Source organism: Lepisma saccharinum, chromosome 8, assembly GCF_977018435.1.
Source record: "Lepisma saccharinum chromosome 8, izLepSacc3.1, whole genome shotgun sequence".
Taxonomy (NCBI): Eukaryota; Metazoa; Arthropoda; class Insecta; order Zygentoma; family Lepismatidae; genus Lepisma; species Lepisma saccharinum.
The window spans coordinates 88492543-88514718 of record NC_139236.1 but is presented as its reverse complement, the minus strand read 5'-3'; the positions used below and the strand labels follow the sequence as shown (position 1 = coordinate 88514718).

Below are 22176 nucleotides of genomic sequence, written 5' to 3'. Positions count from 1 at the left end.
TGGGCCAAGATGCACATGGCATGCATTAGGTGAGTGTTGTAATTTGCTGTGTGCCTGTACCTGTAACTTAGTAAACGTGTCACACCTACTTTTTGATTCGTTCTTATCATTTTGCAACGCACCTTATATCTACTATTAGTAAGCTTGATTAATAGCGTTTTCTGCTTTTTTATAAAAAAGTGGGAAGATAATTGCATGAAAGAAGAGCAAGAGCTCCCTGACATACCCGGAAAAACCAGGTCAGGGATACTTTCATAGATAAACATTGAGAAAATGCAGTGGGTGGGGATTTTCTATGCAAACTATCCTAGTGGAGGATGTTTTATGAGAATTTCTTAACTGGGGGGTCTTCGACCACTGCCCCCCTGAGAAAAAAGAAACTATTTAAACCACCTTTTTCAAATGTGGTGTACACCCAATGGCAAAAGAAACAGTATGCAAATTGTCCACCACCATTTTCATTCGGTCTGTATTACACAATGTGATGACAATGAATTGAAATAATTACGTCAATAAGCAGAGAACAATGCCTGCTTCGAACCAACATAGTTTCATTCCTTAAAACAACACAGGATGTAGAATGGAAAAGTAATGAAAGTAGTGGTGGACAATTTGCCTACCATTATCTTTGCCGTTGACTGTACAAAGCAATGAATGCTCTCTTTGTCATGTATATGAAGGCATTTCTCAGTCCACACTTTTGACCTGGCAGCACTGATTAAGTTTGTTCTAGATATGAAATATACAACTGATAATATTTACAATTGAGTGTGTGCCTTGTATGTACAGTGTATTACAAATACTTTCTTTAACCATTAAAAGTAATACACGTTTAATATCTTTAAATTAACTTCTGTCAAGTGGAACAATTGAAGTTACTGATTTAAAAGTTGGTTGAAAATCGTGGATTGACTTGCAGGCCTTATCTTTGTTCTTTTTCAATACTTCAGTACACATTTGATGTGATTATTATCAGTGTGGTGTGGTGGAATTTACTGTATGTGAAGTGCATCTACTATTGTGCTTTGATGGAAGGGTTTAACGCCAGGTAAGTGTCATGCATGTATTTTTGTGGTTTTATACATGTATCTATTCAAATATTAATTTCAGATTTTATGCTGCATTTTTTCCTCAAAAGTTCAATGAATTGATTAAGCAACTTGAACAATACTTTTTTGTTTTAGTAACCATTGTACAAATGAGGTAACAGACCTGAGAGTTACCCAATCTATGGTGTATATATGTAATATACTTGTCTCACCCTTCCTTTATGAAGTCAGCCCATTGTCTTTTCATTGCTCTACTTATTCTGTCCTCTTGTGGAGTAAATCTTCTCTTTTCAATTTGCAATAGCATGCTGGGTCCAAATAAATATATTAATTCTGATCCATGTACAGCTCCTGTTCAACGAAAGAGTTGTCATAATTTAGTATTTAATTGGATCATGGTAATAAAATTGAGTATATGCTCTAAGTGCTACAAATATCCCAGGAACAGTGCATAAAATACATATGAATTGATTTTTTTCCTAACTTGATTTTATAACTATTTTAACATAACTGTGTTCAGTGGCGTAGCAACATATCGGGAGGCCCTGGCGAGATTAGAATGCGAGGCCCACATCTGTTCTTTAAATTTCAATTTTAATGTGAATCAATACAAGATCTTCAGGGGTATGTACATCAGCAATTTATCATATTTACAAAATAATAATAATAAATAACTGACGAAAATGATATTTAATAATTTCACCTCACCCGGGAGCTGAAATCTGAAGCTGTAGGACATGCCCGTACCCAGGAATTGAGGAATGGTGACCCTCAAACTGTGAAATATTATAATGTGAATATATAAAAACCCTCAAAAAAATCCTGGGTATGTGTCTGCTGTAGAGGAAGGAATGAAACAACGCAAGTATGCCTCACACTTGCTTCATGGCAGTTGGATATGGTTTATTGTTAACTTATTAAACTTGCAATTGCAAGTGCAAGGTCAAGGGAAAGAAGAAAATACAAAAGAAAGTGTATTTGATTCAATACAAGAATAAATGGGTAAAGATGTCCAAGCAAATTATCGTGGATTTTTGCGTAATTGTTTCACATGAGAGATATGACAATAATGTTTTTTTTTCAGGCCCCCCCATGGGGTTAGGGCCCGTCTGCGTGTATGCTACGATGCCTCTGATTTGACGTATTCATTCAAAATTATAATGTTTAACTACAATTTAAAACCAGATAAAAACAGAATGTTTTAATTTTATTTCACACAAAAATTAGTACTTTCCATTTTTTCTCGCTTACATTGTTCTTATCAATCTCATGGGAAGCGAAGACCCGGGTGGTCGTCCACCCCTTGCTACACCACTGACTATTACAGCATATAATAACACTATTTTCTTCATCATTGCGACCAGATGTCTCCTTTAGCCAGTGTTATTTGTTTCTTAAAACTGACCTCCATGGCAGAGTGGTTAGCACAGTGTGCTATGACACCAGGAGTAGAGGGTTTGAATCTAATACTGGGCATGTACGTTCTTTGTGAGTGTCCTTTCATCAGTTTCATATCATCCACATCTTTGCGATTGTCCAAAAGTGGCATAAAATCTACATCATAACCTAATTCAAACAAACAATATTTGTTTCTTAAGATTTGGGTTATTAAAATAAATTGGAAGAACTTATGATATTACATGTACAATCAATAACTGTATTTGTATTGTATTTTTGCTATGTAGCGTCGTTTTTTCTGCCAATATGAAGGATGAGATATGATTAGATGAAAGTTATGAAGGAACATTCATATCCAGGCCAGCACTCAAACCTGGGAACTTTGGTGGGGAAATTGAAAGTCAGCCACAACTCTTTGGCCACCAACCCAGCAATAACTTTTAGTACAGTATTACAAAAATTTAGCACATTACAAAAGCCCCCACATTATTATTAAAATTAACATGTTTTTCCAAGTAAATGTAAACTGGTGCTGTTGTATGAACATACCTGAAATGTTAAGTGATGATCCATATGGACTCGGTCCTTTTTGTCCAAAGAAGTATACATATGGATAGGTTCCTGCTTTAGCCAGATATTTCAGTTGCTTGTGATGAGGTGCGAGGAATAGTGCATCCGAATAAAACTGAAAAGAAAAATAGATAAGTTATTTCACCAGTCGTCTTAACTGGTAGTATGTAAATTCATATTTTATTAACAATGAAATAGTAAAGAAAAATATTGCAGTCATATTTTAGTTGTAAACCTTGAGGATGGTATTCTTGGTATATGTATACAGTTGTGCTTGTATTTTAGTTATTTTTCATACTTGGTCAATGCATGAAAGTTGCTGCTTTTGCTGATAAATTTTTGAACCATTTCCGATGTACAACGTTGCATATGATTATTTAGCAAAAACAAATACATAGGGAAATTCGATTACAAATACTAAAATTTTAGGTAAATTTGAAGACTTCAGACTCAACATTGGTACAGATTCCAGCACCTGCACTTCATCTAAATTCTAGTTTCCATCTGACACCAGGCTGCTTAGACCTCTCTCTTGTACAGCTTGACACGCTTCATGATAGAAACTGTACACCTTGCCCAACCTAACAGTAAACTCTTGTCGAATAGAACTGGTGGTAACACAAAATGCAAATAAAAATGTCAATTGCTTCCACAAGAGGATATAATTAATCTCCCATCCTATACCTGAGTTAATTGTGAGACGAGCATTGCGGTGTCTCCCTCTCGTGCCCTTTTAATGTACTGAAATCTGAGGATTTCCTGCAGCACCTTTACTCTTCTTTTAAACTTGTACTGAGAAATTGCTGCAGGTATGGCGGACGTCTCAAAGAAGTCTCGAATCTGGTCAAAACCTTGCCTCACTAAGTCTCCCCACTTGTCTGTAAAGAAAATAGATGAAAATGAAGAAAGTCAATAATAATTTGATTTACTGAATTACAATTTTAAAATCAATTACATAACTTTCAGTGATCTTACCCTACTTTAACTTCTTGTGTAGTATAAATATTATTAATGAACCGCTTACATGGATTGTGCTGTGGTAGATTAAAGTACACTAGTATGCCGCATTTATAACTACAGTCATTATTACATTGCAGTTATTATTTTTTCAGTACTGGTTAGCATATAGCATCGCTATATGAGCAGTTCAATGTTTATCGCAAAGATCGTGAAATGTGTGGGGGTGGTGGTGTTATGGTGTGTGTGCTGTGTGTGAACAAGAAGTGGCGCAGCAAGATACGACTGGATTTACAACAAGACTGTGAATTACTCTGAATAGAAGTAAGTACAAACCACCATAGAAAAATGCTTGTAGGTTGTTTCTATCAGCCTCATAGGCGGAGTCCCAAAGAACTCTTAGAGTGTTGCTATTAATCTACTCTGGCAGCTCTATCCAGCCACGAAGTTATTTTGTGTGGGGATTTTAATATGCATATAAAGTGGAATAATCCTGTAAATGGCATACCAACCACTGGAGACGATGACTGGTTCATAGACAATTTTATTCATGGACTAGGTCTTCTCCAGCACAATATGCACAACACCAGGAAGGATAAAAACCTCGATTACATTCTCTCCTCTTTTGAAAACTATGAGGTCACACCCTCGTTGAATCTCGTTCAGTCGGACCACGAGTCACTTTGTGCTATTTTCGAAATTCCAGTGAAAGCGCAAAGCTCCCCTTCTGCACCCCCCAGGCATAAGACTCCCTTGTGGAAGAAAATGCCATGGGACACCGTCCGTCGAGCCATTGACCTTTTCGATTGAAACCTGCTCACCAAAAGGACCATGACCGCGGCTGTTGAACTGTTTTCGGACGTGATTCATGCTCTAATTTAGGACTATGTGATACATAAAACAATGAAAAGTAAAAAGTTCCACCCTTGGTTTAATAAAGAGTTGCAGCATCTGTTACATAACAAAAAGAGCGTGGCAACTGTGGAAACATTTCCCCAATCCCCACACACACAACACTTTCAAAGCACTTCGAAAGCATAGTAAAGACCTTATGAAACAGAAATGCACCGAATATGTCAACACAGTCACAAGCGAACTCCTTACTAATTCAAAGAGATTCTGGACATTATAATAAATTCACGGAGACAAGCCAAGCGCATCCCTTTAGAAGTAACACACAATGACATTTCAGCTGTTGGTAATGATAGAGCTGAACTATTTAATCTAACATTTCAAAATAATTTTGTTGCAAATGATGTTTTAGATCATCTGCCTACCAAAACTATCTGCTCTCACTCTCTTTCTACCATCTTTACAGAACCAGGTGAAGTCTTGCACTTCCTTACATCCTTTTCTTCTCACCGAGCATCTGGACCACACAATACAATGTTATACAATAGGTGCTTCTCTGAAGGCTGCTTTCCCACTCAATGGAAGAAAGCAAATATCATTCCTATTTTTAAATCTGGAAATGCTAATGATACTACATGTTATAGGCCCATTTCTCTCCTTTCCACACTTGCTACTGTCTGTGAAAAAATTCTGAAAAAAATACTTCTGAAATTCACATCCCCTTACATTAACCCAGCACAACACGGCTTTCTTCCAAATTCTTCATGCCTTACCAATCTGTCTTCTATGCAATTCTGTGCCATAAACGCAATTACTAATCATAATCAGTTAGATGTTGTGTACTTTGATCTGTGCCCTCTGTTATTTGTATTATATCTGGATGATCTCACAGACCTCTTTAATTCCCCCATCTCAAGCACAATTGCAATGTTTGCCGATGATTGCAAGATTATGAGAGAAATAAAACAGCCATCAGATATGCAAATTCTCCAAAATGACATTAACAGATTCTCTGAATGGTGTAAGCGATGGAAACTGTCCAGAAACCCTTCTAAATGCTCTTGCATAACAATTTCATTGAAACAAAACATTCTTGAAGTTAATTATACACTCACCGACCTCCCTCTAGCAAAAGAAGCACAACACCGAGATCTAGGTATCCTCATAGATTCAAAACTAAATTTCGATAATCACATACAGGGTTCCCACGCAAACTCCAAATCCATTTTCCCTGAGTTTTCCAGAATCCTCATATTTTTTTCCAGAGTATTGAATGCACAGTAAATGACTACTATAATTTTACAATGGCCTCCTCCATTTCCCCTCAGCCATACCATCCTCACCTTCTTTATTACTGTTGTCTTCTGATGCAAATAACAACAATACTAGTTCAATAATAAAATAAAATTACACTTCTTTGCATGTAATTAAGAACAAAGATGACCAGTTTTCTAGAACTTTAAACAACTCTGAAACAATTTCTAACATATCTGATATAGAACACTGAAATATTTTCACACTTTCATAGATGTTTATAAACGGATACAATATCAATTAATCTGTAATGCGTACAATAATAGTTAAGACAAACAAATTATTGGATTTTTTAAAACATATAAAAATGAAGTGACAATTATTAGTACCAATTTAAAAAGGAATAATAAGTTATTGAGACTGAAATATAAAACAAGAAATGTACTTGATGTCGGATACAGCAAATTAAGAAACTTTACTTCTCAGAAGCTTCAAGTTTTTTTCAATTGTTCTGCAATAGCCTTTGCTTCTTCTTGCATCTTTTGTTGTTTGGCTTGTAAAGCACAGATCTCACTTGCTTTACGTTTCATTTCTTTCCTTTTGTTTTCTTTGTGATCACATTTCTTTCTCATCTTCTGCAATGCTTCTTCGTACCTAATACGTGCACCTGTAACACTCTGGATCATATCTGTGTTTACTTCTACATTTGGCACTCCTCCTACCACTTTCACTGCATCATAAACTTGCCGAATAGCCACAACAGACTCTTCTTTCAAGTTTTCTATTAAAACCTGCTTATTTACAGAAAACCCACTTTCCACATATGCATTATCATGTGATAAAATCAAAACCAACTTAACAGTGCTGCATAACTCAGAGAAGTCATCCTTGCCCTTCATGACACTTGTTAAAAAAAGAATCTAGTGCATCAGTTTTGATTGAAAAGTTACAAAACTTCTCTTCAATTCCTTTTCACTACTGACATTGTGCAACAATGTCTTAAACTGGCGAATTACTTTATCACCAGTTACAGCCTTCATTCTCTTTCTCCTGAGAAGTTCCTGTATCACGTCTTCCATGCGCTGAGCACATTGCTTTGGAAACTGAGTCATTTGCTTCGGAACTAAACAACTGGCGGCTCTCACCAACCTGAACTTAAGGGACTACGTTCCACAATCTTCTCTGTCGTTGGTTGCAAAAAAAATCTACAGCTAGTAAAACATAAGCTGCTTCTTCAATTTGCATTAATTTAGAACTATTTTTTGCATTGTTCAAGATGTCACTTTTTATGAATCTCCCTATTACATCTCTAACAACACTTTCTAGGGAGTCATGAAGAAATGGGAACATAGGTTTGGGGGTTTGGAACATTGTCAAATATGTCATTCTGACATATCTGTTGAGAAAACTATTTCACTACATGATATTAATGTAGATCTGCTGGTCCTACAAGTATTTTGATTTTACACATATGTGAGCTATTGAGGCATGTAAAAATTCACGTGTCATGTCATGACTATAACAATAGTTGAACATGATCAAAAACTTAAAATATGAACAAGTATTTATGAACAGTACACAATTCATATATGTGGCACTAGTAAGTAAATATTTAAAATTCTGTTCTAAATGCAGTAAATACACAATCAACAATATTGTACAGTATATGAACAGTACATAATTCATATATGGCACTAGTAAGTAAATATTTAAAATTCTGTTCTAAATGCAGTAAATACACAATCAACAATATTGTACACAAAAGATGGCAGAAAATAAATATTTCCCTAAACAGGACACTCCATTTTTTTACTATTTTGTAAAAAAGAAGGAAGAAAAACTTAAAACTACTACCTAATAAGGGAAATCAGATGAACACTGGTTAATTTAGACATCAGGTTATCTTTATTATGCGTTTTCCACATCTTGAAATATATTTTACGTCATGTAAAAGATCGAAATCGGTTAATTAAATTTTAAAAAGTGCAAAATTTATGAGGGTATACACTTGGTCACCAGCCCTGGAATCACATTTAAAAATAAGAAACAGACAAACAAATAGATATGAGTTCCTTGCTGAAAGAGAAATGATACAACAGCTTGGATTATCCACAGACAGGAGCATATTATTATCCCTCAGTTTTGCTTCATTGGGAACCATTAATCAATTACAAGATTTTCCCTGAGATTTGTATTTTTTTCAAATTCCCTGAGATTTCCAGGTTTTCCAGGTGTGTGGGAACCCTGCACATATCAACCATCACAAAAAAGGCAATGCATATGCTAGGCCTACTTTACAGATTCACCGAAATCAATAACCCGAAAGCACTTTCCATTTACTTCAAGACATTTGTATCCCCCATTCTAGAATATTGTTCATCAATCTGGAACATGGCTGTCCATTCTCATACCTCCAAGATCGACAGTGTTCTCAGCTTTTTCCTCTCCATCGTTCGATATAGAGTGCCTGCCCTGAGACACCTGCCTAAGAGAGATCTGCTTGTACTGTAAATCTGCATATTAATACTCCAGAAACTCGTAGATACATTGCAGATATGAAATTGCTATATAACAGTTGGGCTGAAAAGTTCGTAGGCTGACTCATAGATGGCGTTACTAGAATTAAATCCATGTGATTTTTACTTAGTACTAACCTTCAAAAGATACGTGTATAAATTTCACAGATGCCGGATAATTAGTTCGTGAGATATAGCATTGTGAGTGAAGCAGCTTTTGTTATTGTGAAAAAATGGATAAAAAAGAATTTCGTGTGTTAATAAAGCATTGCTTTTTGGCGAAAAAAAATCCTGTTGAAGCCAAGGCTTGGCTTGATAAACATTATTCGGACTCTGCACCAGGAAATTCAACCGTTGAGAAGTGGTTTGCTAAATTTAAACGAGGCGAAATGAGCATCGAAGACGATGCACGCAGTGGACGCCCCAAAGAGGCTGTTACCGACGAAAACATCAAAAAAGTCCACAAAATAATTTTAAATGATCGTAAAGTGAAGTTGATCGAGATAGCTGAGACTTTAAAAATATCAAAGGAACGTGTTGGACATATTGTGCATGAATATTTGAACATGCGAAATCTGTGTGCAAAATGGGTGCCACGCGTGCTCACAATCGATCAAAAGCAACAATGTTTTGATGATTCGAAGCAATGTTTAGCGATATTCAACCGTAATAAACACGAATTTTTCCGTCGATATATTACAATGGATGAAACATGGCTCCATAACTACACTCCAGAGTCCAATCGACAGTCAGGCGAGTGGACTGCACGTGATGAACCGAATCCAAAGCGTGGAAAGACGCAACAGTCGGCTGACAAGGTGATGGCATCAGTATTCTGGGATGCGCATGGTATTATATTCATCGATTACCTCAAAAAGGGCCAGACCATCAACAGCGATTATTACATAGCGTTGTTGGAACGTTTAAAGGATGAAATCACGAAAAAAACGGCCCAATTTGAAGAAGAAAAAAGTGCTGTTTCATCAAGACAATGCACCGTGTCACAAATCAATGAAAACGATGGCAAAATTATATGAATTAGACTATGAATTGCTTCCCCATCCACCATATTCTCCAGATCTGGCTCCCAGTGACTTTTTCCTGTTTGCAGACCTTAAAAGAATGCTCGCTGGAAAGAAATTTAGCACTGATGAAGAGGTAATTGCCGAAACTGAGGCCTATTTTGAGGCTAAAGAGAAATCGTACTATAAAAATGGCATCGAAAAATTGTATGACCGCTATAATCGTTGTATCGCCCTCGAAGGCAACTACCGGTATATTGAATAATAAAATCGAATTTTGTCAAAAAAATATTTTTTACTATGTTAGCCTACGAACTTTTCAGCCCAACTGTTAAGATCATAAATGGAAACTTAAGATGCAGCATCCCACTCCACGAACTCTCACTCAGAGTGCCTAGACATAAAACACGGAGCAAGGAAACTTTCCACACTACAACTCTCAGGCTCTCACTCATACAACGTTCACTATTCCATAGGCTATCGAATCAGTTCAATATAATCTCAAACCAAATAGATATATTCACTTCATATTCATTTTTTATCAGCAACATAGAAAAAATTGTACATAAGTAATGCTTTTGTGAAACTGATCTTTTTACCTTGGTACTTTTTTTTGGCTTGTTTTATTTTTGTTTATTTTATGTTATCCGTTCTTTTGTTTTTAATCTTAGTCTATTGTTTTATTGTTGTTTCTTTCTGGTTTAAAATGGCTTTTGCTGTACTGGAAATTTCAATAAATAAATAAAATTCAAAATATCAGAAAAGGAAGATTGGAACGTAATTTTACATATCGAATTTGAGTTTTTGGTATAAGTCCACTTTATGCACAGAAAGGGTAATAAAGAACTGGACCTACAGATTTTGGTGGAATCCAAATCATATTTCATTTGAAAATCTTATTTACATATTGGTAACTGAGAAAATCAAACATGTGTTAATACTTAATGAATGTTCGAACAGGTGTTCTCAGGTTACCAGCCAGGTAACCCTACAACACCTGTTCGAATCATGTCGCCAGGAAAGCTACAATTCCTATTTTTAATGGAGCCCGACCCTGTGGCCGAGTGGTTAACACATCGCGCTGCGACGCCAAGGGTCTTGGGTTCGAATCCCGGTCGGGCTTGGTTGTTTGTGAATGTCCATTCATCAATTTCATTATTTCGTCACTCATCCCCATCTTCGCAAATTAGCCAAGAGGCACAAAACGCGAAGTAAAATAAACTAAATCAAATCAAATCAAACCTATTTTTAATGAATGTTATATTCCACAGTATAATTTATGTTCATTTGTTTTTGTCATATATTTTTAAGTATTCTAAAAATTAAGCATATTGTTCGATATTTTGTTGTGAACCCAGCTGCCTAAATTTTTTAATTAGGCTTGGATGGATCATAACCTTGGAAATTTTGATAATGGAATTTCAGGTAAAGGATCTAGAATTTGAGTGGGGAATCTAGAGTGAAGATTTAGGTAATGCAACTAGAATTTAGAATTTTGGCAAGGATTCAAGTAACAAATTCAAGATTTAGGTTTGTCCAGCCTCACTAAGGTTAATGCTGTATATTGTGTAGATCAGTGGTTCTCAACATTTTCCAGTCCGGGCCCCACCTTGAAGGATATTACACTTCATGGGACCCAAAAGCATGGGCGCCGTCAAAATTACTTGTAGAGGTGTGCACCCAGTTTATAATCATATTTTTGCTAATATATAGCATTTTAAGAAGCCCTCTTTTATGCTTGCTTAAACAAATTACACATACTTCATTCTAGAAAAGTAAATATGTAATTTGAAGGACTAATTTACTCTAGTCTAACATCTAATTAAACACACATGCTCAAATTGAAAACAAATTTTTTTTGTACTCACCGAACTAATGTAACTAATGTGCAATGGTAGAGCGCAAATAACACAAATGTAGAGTTTAGACTACGTACACCATGGGTTGAATTTAAATGTTAAAAACAATATATCGTAGTAATATAAATGTAATAGATTTTTAAGAGACAGTAAATAAATTTTCGAGCATTAATTTGCGACCCACCAAACACTCCCTCGGGACCCAGCAGTGGGTCGTGCCCCGTAGGTTGAGAAACGATCGTGTAAATCCATTATGCTATGGATGAAACTCCAGGAGAGTAGAAAAAACACCCAAAAGCATTTTGTTTTTAAAATTTAAAAAAATATATTTAGAGAAATCTTAGTTTCTTACTTACGCAATATAATAGCTCCTTCATGACTCGTGACACCAGTGAGAATAGGCAGTGGGGGAAATGCTCCCTCTTGCAAAGCAATCTCAGGATCCCGTGGCAAGTATTGCTCACCTTTTGACAGGAATTTATCCACCACAGGCATCATTAGTTCACTAGAGTTTCCATTCTGAAATTAGTTGAAAGAAGTGAACATGTTTATTTGAAATAAATTTGTTTGGCTCTTCAAATGAGTATGAATTTAATTAACTGCCTACAGTTGAACCTGAGTTACAAGTATGTCAAGGTAAAGACAAAATAATATGTATAACTGAGAATTACTTACAAATCAGATTTAGGCATCATGTCATATCATTATTAAAATACTGTAATTGCATATATTTTGAGGAACAAGATATTCGTAATACAGGTTATTTCTGTCATAGAGTGGTAAATTAACAAATGTAAAAGTTTGATTCTTAAATACATTACATTTGCCACTTTATTAGTGAACACTTTGATACTGAAATACTACAGTAGACTAGACACTAAAGTTTTATAGTTTCACTACCCAATTTTAAAATATTGTCAAAAATAGCATTTCTTTTACTTACGACTGTGCAAAGTGTGGTATAAGCCATGCTTAAATCTGCAGCTGTTTCAGTTTTAGTTTTATGTGGATTGGCGTCCACTTCCCGTATAAATTTTACTTTCTGGTCAAACATGTAACTTTTCATCTTGCTGTTCTCCATGGCCGACCAGTAGCAACTGTTACTTCTGTGACATTGTTGTAGCTTGGTTACTTACAAATCAACTGTATTTTATGAAAATTAGTACGTACAACACCGAATTATGTGGGAGGGGTAAGGGTAAATTTAGAGTCAAAAGGACCATAAATTGGGCTTTTATGGGGAATTTTTAGGGGGAGTTGGGGTGTGTAGATAAATCACTGTTTACACACGTGCACACACAGGGGTCATTCCATGTCAAATCATCCAGAATTTTGTGAAAATGTCACCCACTATCCCCGATTTTGATGAAATTCGGTATGCTTATAGAACTTTTGATGGTGATTACAAAATTGACAACTTTTTTAAAATTGGTCAAGGGGATCAGAAGTTACGCGCTTTTTAAGATCTCCGTTTACGCCACATGCGGCTCCACTTTGAATGACACGCATTAGGTTATAAACGATCGTATCTTCCCTCGGGTTTGCCGTAGAAACTTCGACTTTGTTTTATTTTCTTCAGAATAGTGTAAGCTTTTATTTAAATAACGTTTCAGATTAATGCATCAATAAACATGTATTTTTATATATAGTTTTATGTATTTTTTTAGAAAAATAAATTACTAACTTCAAGAGCGAATTTCATGCAATGCCCCCCCTTCAATTTCCCCCCAATTTTATATGTAGGTAGCTCAAAGTGTGTACTAATGGCTGATGGAAAAATTGGGATGGGCGGTTCAGACACAGGGTGATAAAAAAATCATTTGCATAAAATGACATTAAAAGTAAATCTTATTAAAAATGTTTATGTATTTAGCACAAAGCCTGAAGTACAATATGTTTCAAGCTACAATATTTAAAATTTATATTCACTATGTGTAAATGTAAGCATAGGCGTAACCTGGCGGGGGCAAAGGTAAGTTCTTGACCTCTCCCAAATTTATAGATTAATTTAAAATTTGCAAGTAATAATTACAGTGGAACCCCGATTTAAGTTCCTCGATTTTACATTTTCCTTCATTTTGCATTCAATCTTGGTGGTCCCAACATAGCAAATTGTTTAGAAATTTTCCAAGATTTTTACATTTTCCCGTGTATTATTTTTTTTCAGCTTGCTCTCCTGGATAACGTAAAATCGAGGTTCCACTGTATCTAAGTTAGTTTCAACTGTCTTCAGTTTCTTTAAAATTTTATATATTATATAATTATATATATAATCATTATTAACATTCCCAAGTTTAGCAAATTTATCTTCGAGAACATTCTTTTTGTGCATTTTATCTCAATATGGAAGTTCTCTTTTGGCTACTCTTCATGGGGATACGTAATATGAAGTAAGAATGAATACTACACATTTGTGCTGATTGAAGTTTTTATCAAATGGAGCTTTTTCGCCACATGCCACAGAAAATATCCTTGTGACGGGATGGTTGGAACAGTAAAAATACTTGTATAGACTTCTATAGTATGAAGCAACAAGTGCGGCAATTATGTACCAATTCTATAGAAGTAGTATTCAAGGCATAAATTTCTTAGTAATCATCTAGGGTAACAACGACACACAGTACAATGTGTCAGCGATTGCAAAGTACTACAACAGTACCAGAAAGTATGCATAATTTTGAACTTACAGGTCCCGTAAGTTACTTTTTACAAGTAACTGAGTTACAGTCACTCATTTAAAAAGTTACTCAGTTATTGTTACTGGTACTTTGAAAGTGACTGAGTTTCTTTTACAGTTACTGTAACAGTAACGTACTATTAATGATCATTGATTTATGTAAAAGTTACACACAATCAATGATCATGAAGACTTTCATGTTTGACTTATGTTTCTAGTACATAATATGTATTCATATATTTACATTATTACTGCTAATAAATGATGGAAAACACAGTCAGCTTTGCTTGAACGATTATAATTAAAAAAATCATTTGTGTGCTGACCGCGGTATTTTGAATATGGTGTCATTGGTTCCCCTTGCACCTATTTCTTTCTCCTCCATTCCAAGTTCAACAAGATCCAAAGATCCACTCCCTCGACAATGACTTTTTCCTAGCTGGACAACCACATTCCAAACGAACGCAGCAGTCTACCAAAAACAATGGAGTTTTCACATACAATTAGAAATGAATTACAGTAAAGCGTGGATGTTCTAAATTTAGCATGCAACAAAGCATAGCTTCCTTGCCAGCAATTCCAAGAAAATCCTTTCACGTAGCATCTGGAGAAGGTACATATTTTTTTTATAGTATGGAACAGAATTGTCCAATTTAGCTATTTCCCTACTGCAAAAAGTAACTCTGTACCGTTGTTAACTTACTATTAAAAGTAGCTACTTACAGTTAGAATTCCTAAATAAAAAGTAACTGTTACTTGTAACTTTGTAACTAGTTACTTCCAAACACTAGTTGTTTAACAGTCATAGCAAAAATAGTAAGTGCTGATGTAATATGTTTTGTAACTGTATGGTTTGACTTTTGTGAAGGAGTGGCTTTCCGAATTCCAACTGTAATCAGTTATGTAGTAGCATGTGTGTACGTGACTCAACTTGTTTGTAGGATTGCTTCAAAAGTCCACGTGAAAATGGCGATGAAGCTATTAAATTCTTGCATCCACTTGGTCCATCAACTGCCTACTACTAGCCAAAAAGTATGCTGTGTCCAGTGAGAACATTAACAACACAAATGGAAGGACATATGTACTTAGTGATAAGTCAAATACTTTAGTGTGTTTGAAATGGTCAAAATATCCATGTAAAATGTGAACAGCACAATTTATAGTACATGAAATTTTGGCATTGCATAGAGTATAATTTTGAGGTACTATCTTAATGGGTGTCACTTGGAAACTATTTTTGGGTTGAGATAATCACAAAGTTTTCCATCTCATAAAAATAGTGGACAGGATTATTTGATAAACACATTTGAAAAATCACAATTATTACTCTTTATTCGTTTGTTCCTCAAGTGCCAGGAGGATCACAAGATATATTTAACTTGTAAATTTTAATTAATCTATAAATTTGGGAGAGGGCAAGAACTTACCTTTGCCCCCGCCAGGTTACGCTTATGCTTACATTCACACATAGTGAACATAAATTTTGAATATTGTAGCTTGAAACATATTGTACTTCAGGCTTTGTGCTAAATACATAAACATTTTTAATAAGATTTACTTTTAATGTCATTTTATGCAAATGATTTTTTTATCACCCTGTGTCTGAACCGCCCATCCCAATTTTTCCATCAGCCATTAGTACACACTTTGAGCTACCTACATATAAAATTGGGGGGAAATTGAAGGGGGGGCATTGCATGAAATTCGCTCTTGAAGTTAGTAATTTATTTTTCTAAAAAAATACATAAAACTATATATAAAAATACATGTTTATTGATGCATTAATCTGAAACGTTATTTAAATAAAAGCTTACACTATTCTGAAGAAAATAAAACAAAGTCGAAGTTTCTACGGCAAACCCGAGGGAAGATACGATCGTTTATAACCTAATGCGTGTCATTCAAAGTGGAGCCGCATGTGGCGTAAACGGAGATCTTAAAAAGCGCGTAACTTCTGATCCCCTTGACCAATTTTAAAAAAGTTGTCAATTTTGTAATCACCATCAAAAGTTCTATAAGCATACCGAATTTCATCAAAATCGGGGATAGTGGGTGACATTTTCACAAAATTCTGGATGATTTGACATGGAATGACCCACAGGAATCTAAAATGCAAGTATATGATCGTTGGAGACAAAAACGTGTGTGTAAGGTTTCAATAGAAAGGAAAATATTTTCTGTGGATCTATTTACAAAGAACTGAGGAAAGGAATAATTTAATCCTTTGTATGGAGTGTAGCTCTATATTGTGCGGAAACATGGACACTGAGAACAAGTGATTGGAAGCTCTAGAAATGTGGCTATGGAGTTGAATGGAATGGTAAAATTGACAGAAAATGTGAGAAGTGAAATGGTGCTAGAAAGAGTTGGGGAAAATAAATAAATTAGGGATGGGCCGATATGAACTTTTGGCCGATACCGATACAGTACCGATATAAAATTTACCGATACTGATAACCGATATTCTACCGATCCGATATAAAATTAGAAATGGTCCTTGAAGACCCTGAAATTTTCATTGATCTCAGTAATAAATGTGTGTTTCAAGCTGATTGCAACGCAAAAGAAGTTGAATATTTAGACATTTACTTTTTCAGAAAGTAGGGCATGGAGATTATCCATAAAAATTACAACAAAATGGCAGAATTTTGCACTAAATTATAAGATATTTATCGATATATCGGATCGGTAAAATAATCGGTAATTTTACCAATAAACCGATATGCCTATATCGGCCGATACCGATAGAGTACCGATTAATCGGTCCCATCCCTAAAATAAATGCTGGAGATAATCATGAAGAGAAAAAGAAATCAGTTGGGTTACTGGATGAGAAGAAACTGTATTCTAAGGGATGATCAATGGAAAGAAAATCTAAGGAAGAAGATACCAAATGATTGACGACATCAAAATAAGTAGATCCTATGAATCTACAAAGTGAAAGGATCAAGATCGAACAGCATGGAGGTTGCAAGGAAAGACCTGCCCCTGGGCAGAAAACAATGAATGAATGAATGAAGGTTTTGATGCCTTCAGAGGTTAGCAATGCTGATCCTAACCTTATAAACTATTAATGACATTTTTAGCTACAATAGGGGATGGCTAATACAATGAATTGGGATCATTACATAATAAAGATCAACAGTACATACATACCCTGTATAGAGTTTCATATGCTCGTAAAATTTCTGTTACACTTTTCGCACGAAGGCATTGAACAATGGAATAGGAGCTTGAAGCTAAGCATCCTAAACTTCGTGCAATAGATCTAGAAGCATTGGCTGGGTTCTCTGACCGTGCCCAAGGAGCTGTGACACTTCCAGACATCAAGATGACTTTGTGAAAGAGCCCTGTTGAGGAAATTGCAACTTAAAATGAACACCTGTAAAAATTCGACTACAATAATGATATAATTATTCAGAATTTATGATATTTTTTTCATTATTTGCAACTTTTAATACAGTAACTGTAACTAGGTACTTTTAGAAATGAGTAAACCCAAGTAACCAAAAGTGGTCGGCCCAACGCAAGAATATACCGTTGGCCAACGGTAATTTTGGCCGTGGTTCCAACGTTGGGCCAACGTGTGGCTTTTACATTGGGCCAACATATGGTTTTACTACATTGGCCCAACGTATGGTTCTACTAAGCTGGGCCAACGTACTGAAAACTAAAAAATGGATAGGTTTGTTTTCTGATATATACATAATTTATTTTAAGACCAAATGTAAACAATATGTAGTTCAAGTTATTTATGAAAATAAAAAAAATACACAGCCCTTTCTCAGTCACGTGAATTATTTTCAAGGCACCATACCTTCAATTGGTAGCACAAAAACCTTCTAGAGTTTACTTAGATTTCCACCTTTCATGGAATTTAGTCTGCGCATAACCACCTTCACAATAATACCTGTAAGAATGTTGTTGATCTACTACAGCAAAAGAGACAAACAATAAGCAATTCCCAACACATCCTTCATTCATGGCGTCTGACAAAGGACTGGTGAGTGACTGCAAGTTAAAAATAGCTTCTACTTTCATTAAGAATATATTATATTTCCAGTATGTGCTGTGACTGAAATATTTGAAAAGAAACACTGTTACATGTCACTTATTTTACACTCTAGAATTTTCAGCATTCTCCTGAAAGTTGTCTTCTTAGCATTAAAGAGTTGTTTATAAAACTGACTCACGTTTCCATGGTTGGTCAAACGTTGGCAACCACTGTTGGCCCAACGTAAGACCAACGTAAAGCCAACCTTACCCATGTAAAAACTGACGTTGGCCCAATGGTGGTGGTTACTTGGGAATGTAACTGTTACTATTTCAGGTAACAAGTAACTAAAATCATAATTACTTTTACATTTGCTTTTCTGCATGTTTCAACAGTAATGAACAAAATAAGAATTTCCTAACAACCGCAAACATGTATACCACGTTACGCTAGTGCTGTAACATTTTTCAGTATAAGGGTTTATAAGACCTTTGTCATAAGTTAATGAAAATCAACGATAATTTTAGATGGTCAAAACTCAAACTCCATGATGTAACAGGTCTGTGAGCTCTTGGTTTACTGGCTTTCGAGACCGGAGCCTGCTACTTCTTATTGTCAAGTATCTATTGTCCTCACGATGCTGAGTCAATGCTGAAATTTTAGTGGCTTTCATCGGGAATCGAACTTGCCACCACTAGTATCATAGGTGAGAGCTTTATCCATTTGGCTATGCGGGGGCCTAATTTTAGATGGTCACATGAGTAAAAAAAAATGGAAAAGTGCTTGAAGTTCATGAATGAAAAAAAGCTACATCTTTTCTGGAATAAAGTAACTGCAGAAGTTACTTATAAAAAGTAACATTCAAAACACTGCTTTTTGTTTTATAGATAAGGTAAGGCGTTGGTATAAAATTTACTGATAGTGTATCGCTCCAATATAAAACAACTTTTCATGGAGAATATATCTATTCCGTATTCCATCTGAGCATACAATACTAAACTTGCATACCTACAGTCCTAGGTGACAACAAATGGTACATCACGCTTGCTGCTCCTGCAGAATGACCCATCAGAGTAACATTTCTTGGGTCTCCACCAAAGGCTTCAATATTTTCGTGAACCCATCGGAGAACAAAATACTGGTCGAGCAAACCATAATTCCCTCTTGCAGTTCTATCCTCGAGGCAGAAAAACCCTGTTGAGAGATTATTCTGTTATTTTACAAGACAATATTTGTATCAAATACTTCTTGTATACTCTTCATAAGTTGATCAGTATTCATTATACCAAATAAGTACAAAAGAGCTAATTCTCACCTAAAATGGAGTTAACATGCAGTTTAAGGATGTAGATTTATGAAATGTGGGATAATCACATAAGACTAGGGTTCGAATATCCTGCAAAGATTCCAACATCCTAATGAATTCTTATGATAAAGATTCAGACATCAGATCTGAGATTCAGGTGTTGGATCCAGGATCCCAGAGTCAGGTACTGAACACAGGAACCAAGGTTTGGATACTGAATCCAAGATCCAGTGGCTACCATTTCAAGGATCTGATATTTGGATACCAAATCTAGGATCTAACTTTCTAAGATTTTTTCAATTTAGATTTCATATCCAGGATTCAGCTTTGAATGCCAAACATTAGGATAGATAGGCTAGTCAAAACTAGATCTACATTTTAAAGCAAAATTCAAGTTACTGGAAAATGCACCCACCAGGAATTTAACTCAGAATTCCTTAATTAGAAGACCACATCTTGAACTACTACATTATCAGTTCTGTCTATAGACATTGAACATGTGATTAATAGAGTGTGTGGCAAAACGATGCTTTGTAACAGATAAAAATAAGAAAATTGTGATGCTTGTTTTCTTTTATACGGAAAATGCTGCCCACACAAGAAACCCAGGTTTGGGGTAATTTTACTTGCTAAGTATACGAAAGAGCCGGATTTGGCTCCAAAGAGCTAAATTGTCAACAAAGAAGGTAACAGCATTGTACCAGAAACAGTTAAGATTCCCCACAAAAGAAAATATTTATCTTTGCTCAATGTGGACATTTTGTCTGTTGCTGTACGGTGCAAGACAATGATCCAAAGACCTTGCTTACTGCTTCCATGCTGTTGCTCTCTTACGGCGTGTAAAAGAATTAACATCCCAGCATTTGTTGCAGGCGATCTGGAATGACCAGCGGACTGAAGCACAGGAATAGGAAGAAGAGGATTGAACCTCACTGCAATAGCACGTGCTGTAGAAATCAGGCTGTTGCTTCAGCAATGCAACGACCACCTGTGTGTGTCTACTCATATACTGTGAAACCTCATAGGCTGCCTCCTCCTTTTTAACAGATCATAATGGAATTAGCTTTTTGAAACAAGGGCAAAGTTTTTTGTTTATATTCAATATATTTAATAGGGAAATTGTGAAAAAATTGCTAACAAAAATTATGAAATTTCATGGTAAAGTATCCGGTCATTGTTGAACAATATCAGTAACCGCCCTTGAAAGATAAATTTATTGAGGAAAAACTGTAAGTGTTAGTGCTAAAATGTTGATTGATTGATTGATTGATTTGCTTTATTTTACTTCGCCTTTTGTGCCACTTTTGGCTAATTTACAAAGAGTGATGACATGATGAAATCACAAACATCCATGCCCAGGCCAGGATTTGAACCTGGGGCCCCTGGCGTTGCAGCACGATGTGCTAACCACTCCACCAGGTGGGGGGGCGGCTAAAATGTTGACTGGTCTCTATCTTATTAATTCAAGTAGCTGAAACTCTTCATCTCTGGAAAGCGACAAAGTTGTAGGGAGGAAATTGCAAATTGTTGGTTGTGTATATATTGCACGCTTGGTGAAGATGCTTGTTACAGAGATTATAATCACACCTTTTTTCAAGGACAAAGTCAGTGTCTGTTTATTTCTCATGCTTACCTGCAGCTGAAGATTTCTTCTGAGTGTTTCTGTTAGCACAGTTAACAAACTGTGGCATATGCCTGATTCTTTCCCTAATTAAAATTATTCTCCCAGCTAGTCAAATGATTAAAAAAACAAACAATGAAATTGATACAATATATAGACTCAAGATAAAATTTTCACCTGGACATGGTGGATTTTTGGCACCCCCACTAACCTGTTACTGTTTTGGTGGTAAACTGTAAAAACTTATGGTAGTAGTTTTTTTATATATATCAATGTAATGTTTAGTGTTCGTAGCAGGCCCGTAGCTAGAATTGATCTCCAGGGGGGCTCGCAGGTTATCAGGAGGGGCTTTGTAAACCAATTCTGTTTTTTAAAAATTTAACTATTAAGTGAAGGTACATTATGTGTGTGGGGGGGGGGAGGAAGGGGTCATTACGTTACATAAAATTTAAAAATATCACACAAATACTACATATTTCTACATCTTTTAAAATATCTCTTGAAGTGTTAATTGACTGCTACTGAAACCTCCCTTACACACTCCATATTGCTTTAGATGGTACAGATATTTATATCACACAAAAAATGCACAGTATTCAATCACAGTGCCTACAGTATATTCCATCCCCGGCCAAAGCAATAAAACTTCCCTTCGTTCCCAAAACTTGGGAGCTTTTGACCTTTGATGCAGATGCGAAGGAAATTTGCATGATGACAGTCACAGATCTCTGTATAAATGGAGGCCGCAAGAGGGGCAGTGAAGGTACAAATGTTCTAAATACTTGCAGCTACTTAGACTTCAGCTCATAAACAAGATGAGCGAATGTAATACCTATTGTTCATGTTCTGTAGATTTATCCTTAAAGTTGTGAGCTTTCTACATTTTCACTCTTCACTGCAAACAAATTATACAAAATAATTTTACCTAATGTCAAGGGAGCTGATGACAGTGCCGGAGGGGGGGGGGTGGCAGTTCCAGGGGGGGCTCAGCCCCCCTGGCCCCTACCTGGCTATGGGCCTGGTTCGTAGTGGTTTCAGAAATTACTGAAATAAATTTATTGTAGTTTTTGTATGACACTAAAATCACTAATTGTAAAGTTG

At 35.7% G+C, this 22176-nt stretch overlaps 1 protein-coding gene across 1 annotated transcript in view; it reads right to left on the bottom strand.

Moving 5' to 3' along the window:
• LOC145991629 (pyrethroid hydrolase Ces2a) overlaps window positions 1-22176 on the bottom strand; it is a 52442-nt gene that overhangs the window by 4523 nt on the left and 25743 nt on the right. The window contains exons 5-10 of the mRNA XM_083127691.1: window positions 19157-19342; window positions 17311-17504; window positions 11834-11996; window positions 3702-3895; window positions 2997-3132; window positions 1262-1400 (exon numbers count right to left, since the gene is read on the bottom strand). Of these exons, the coding sequence (XP_082983817.1) occupies window positions 1262-1400; window positions 2997-3132; window positions 3702-3895; window positions 11834-11996; window positions 17311-17504; window positions 19157-19342 (1012 nt within the window). The remainder of the gene's footprint in view (window positions 1-1261; window positions 1401-2996; window positions 3133-3701; window positions 3896-11833; window positions 11997-17310; window positions 17505-19156; window positions 19343-22176) is intronic.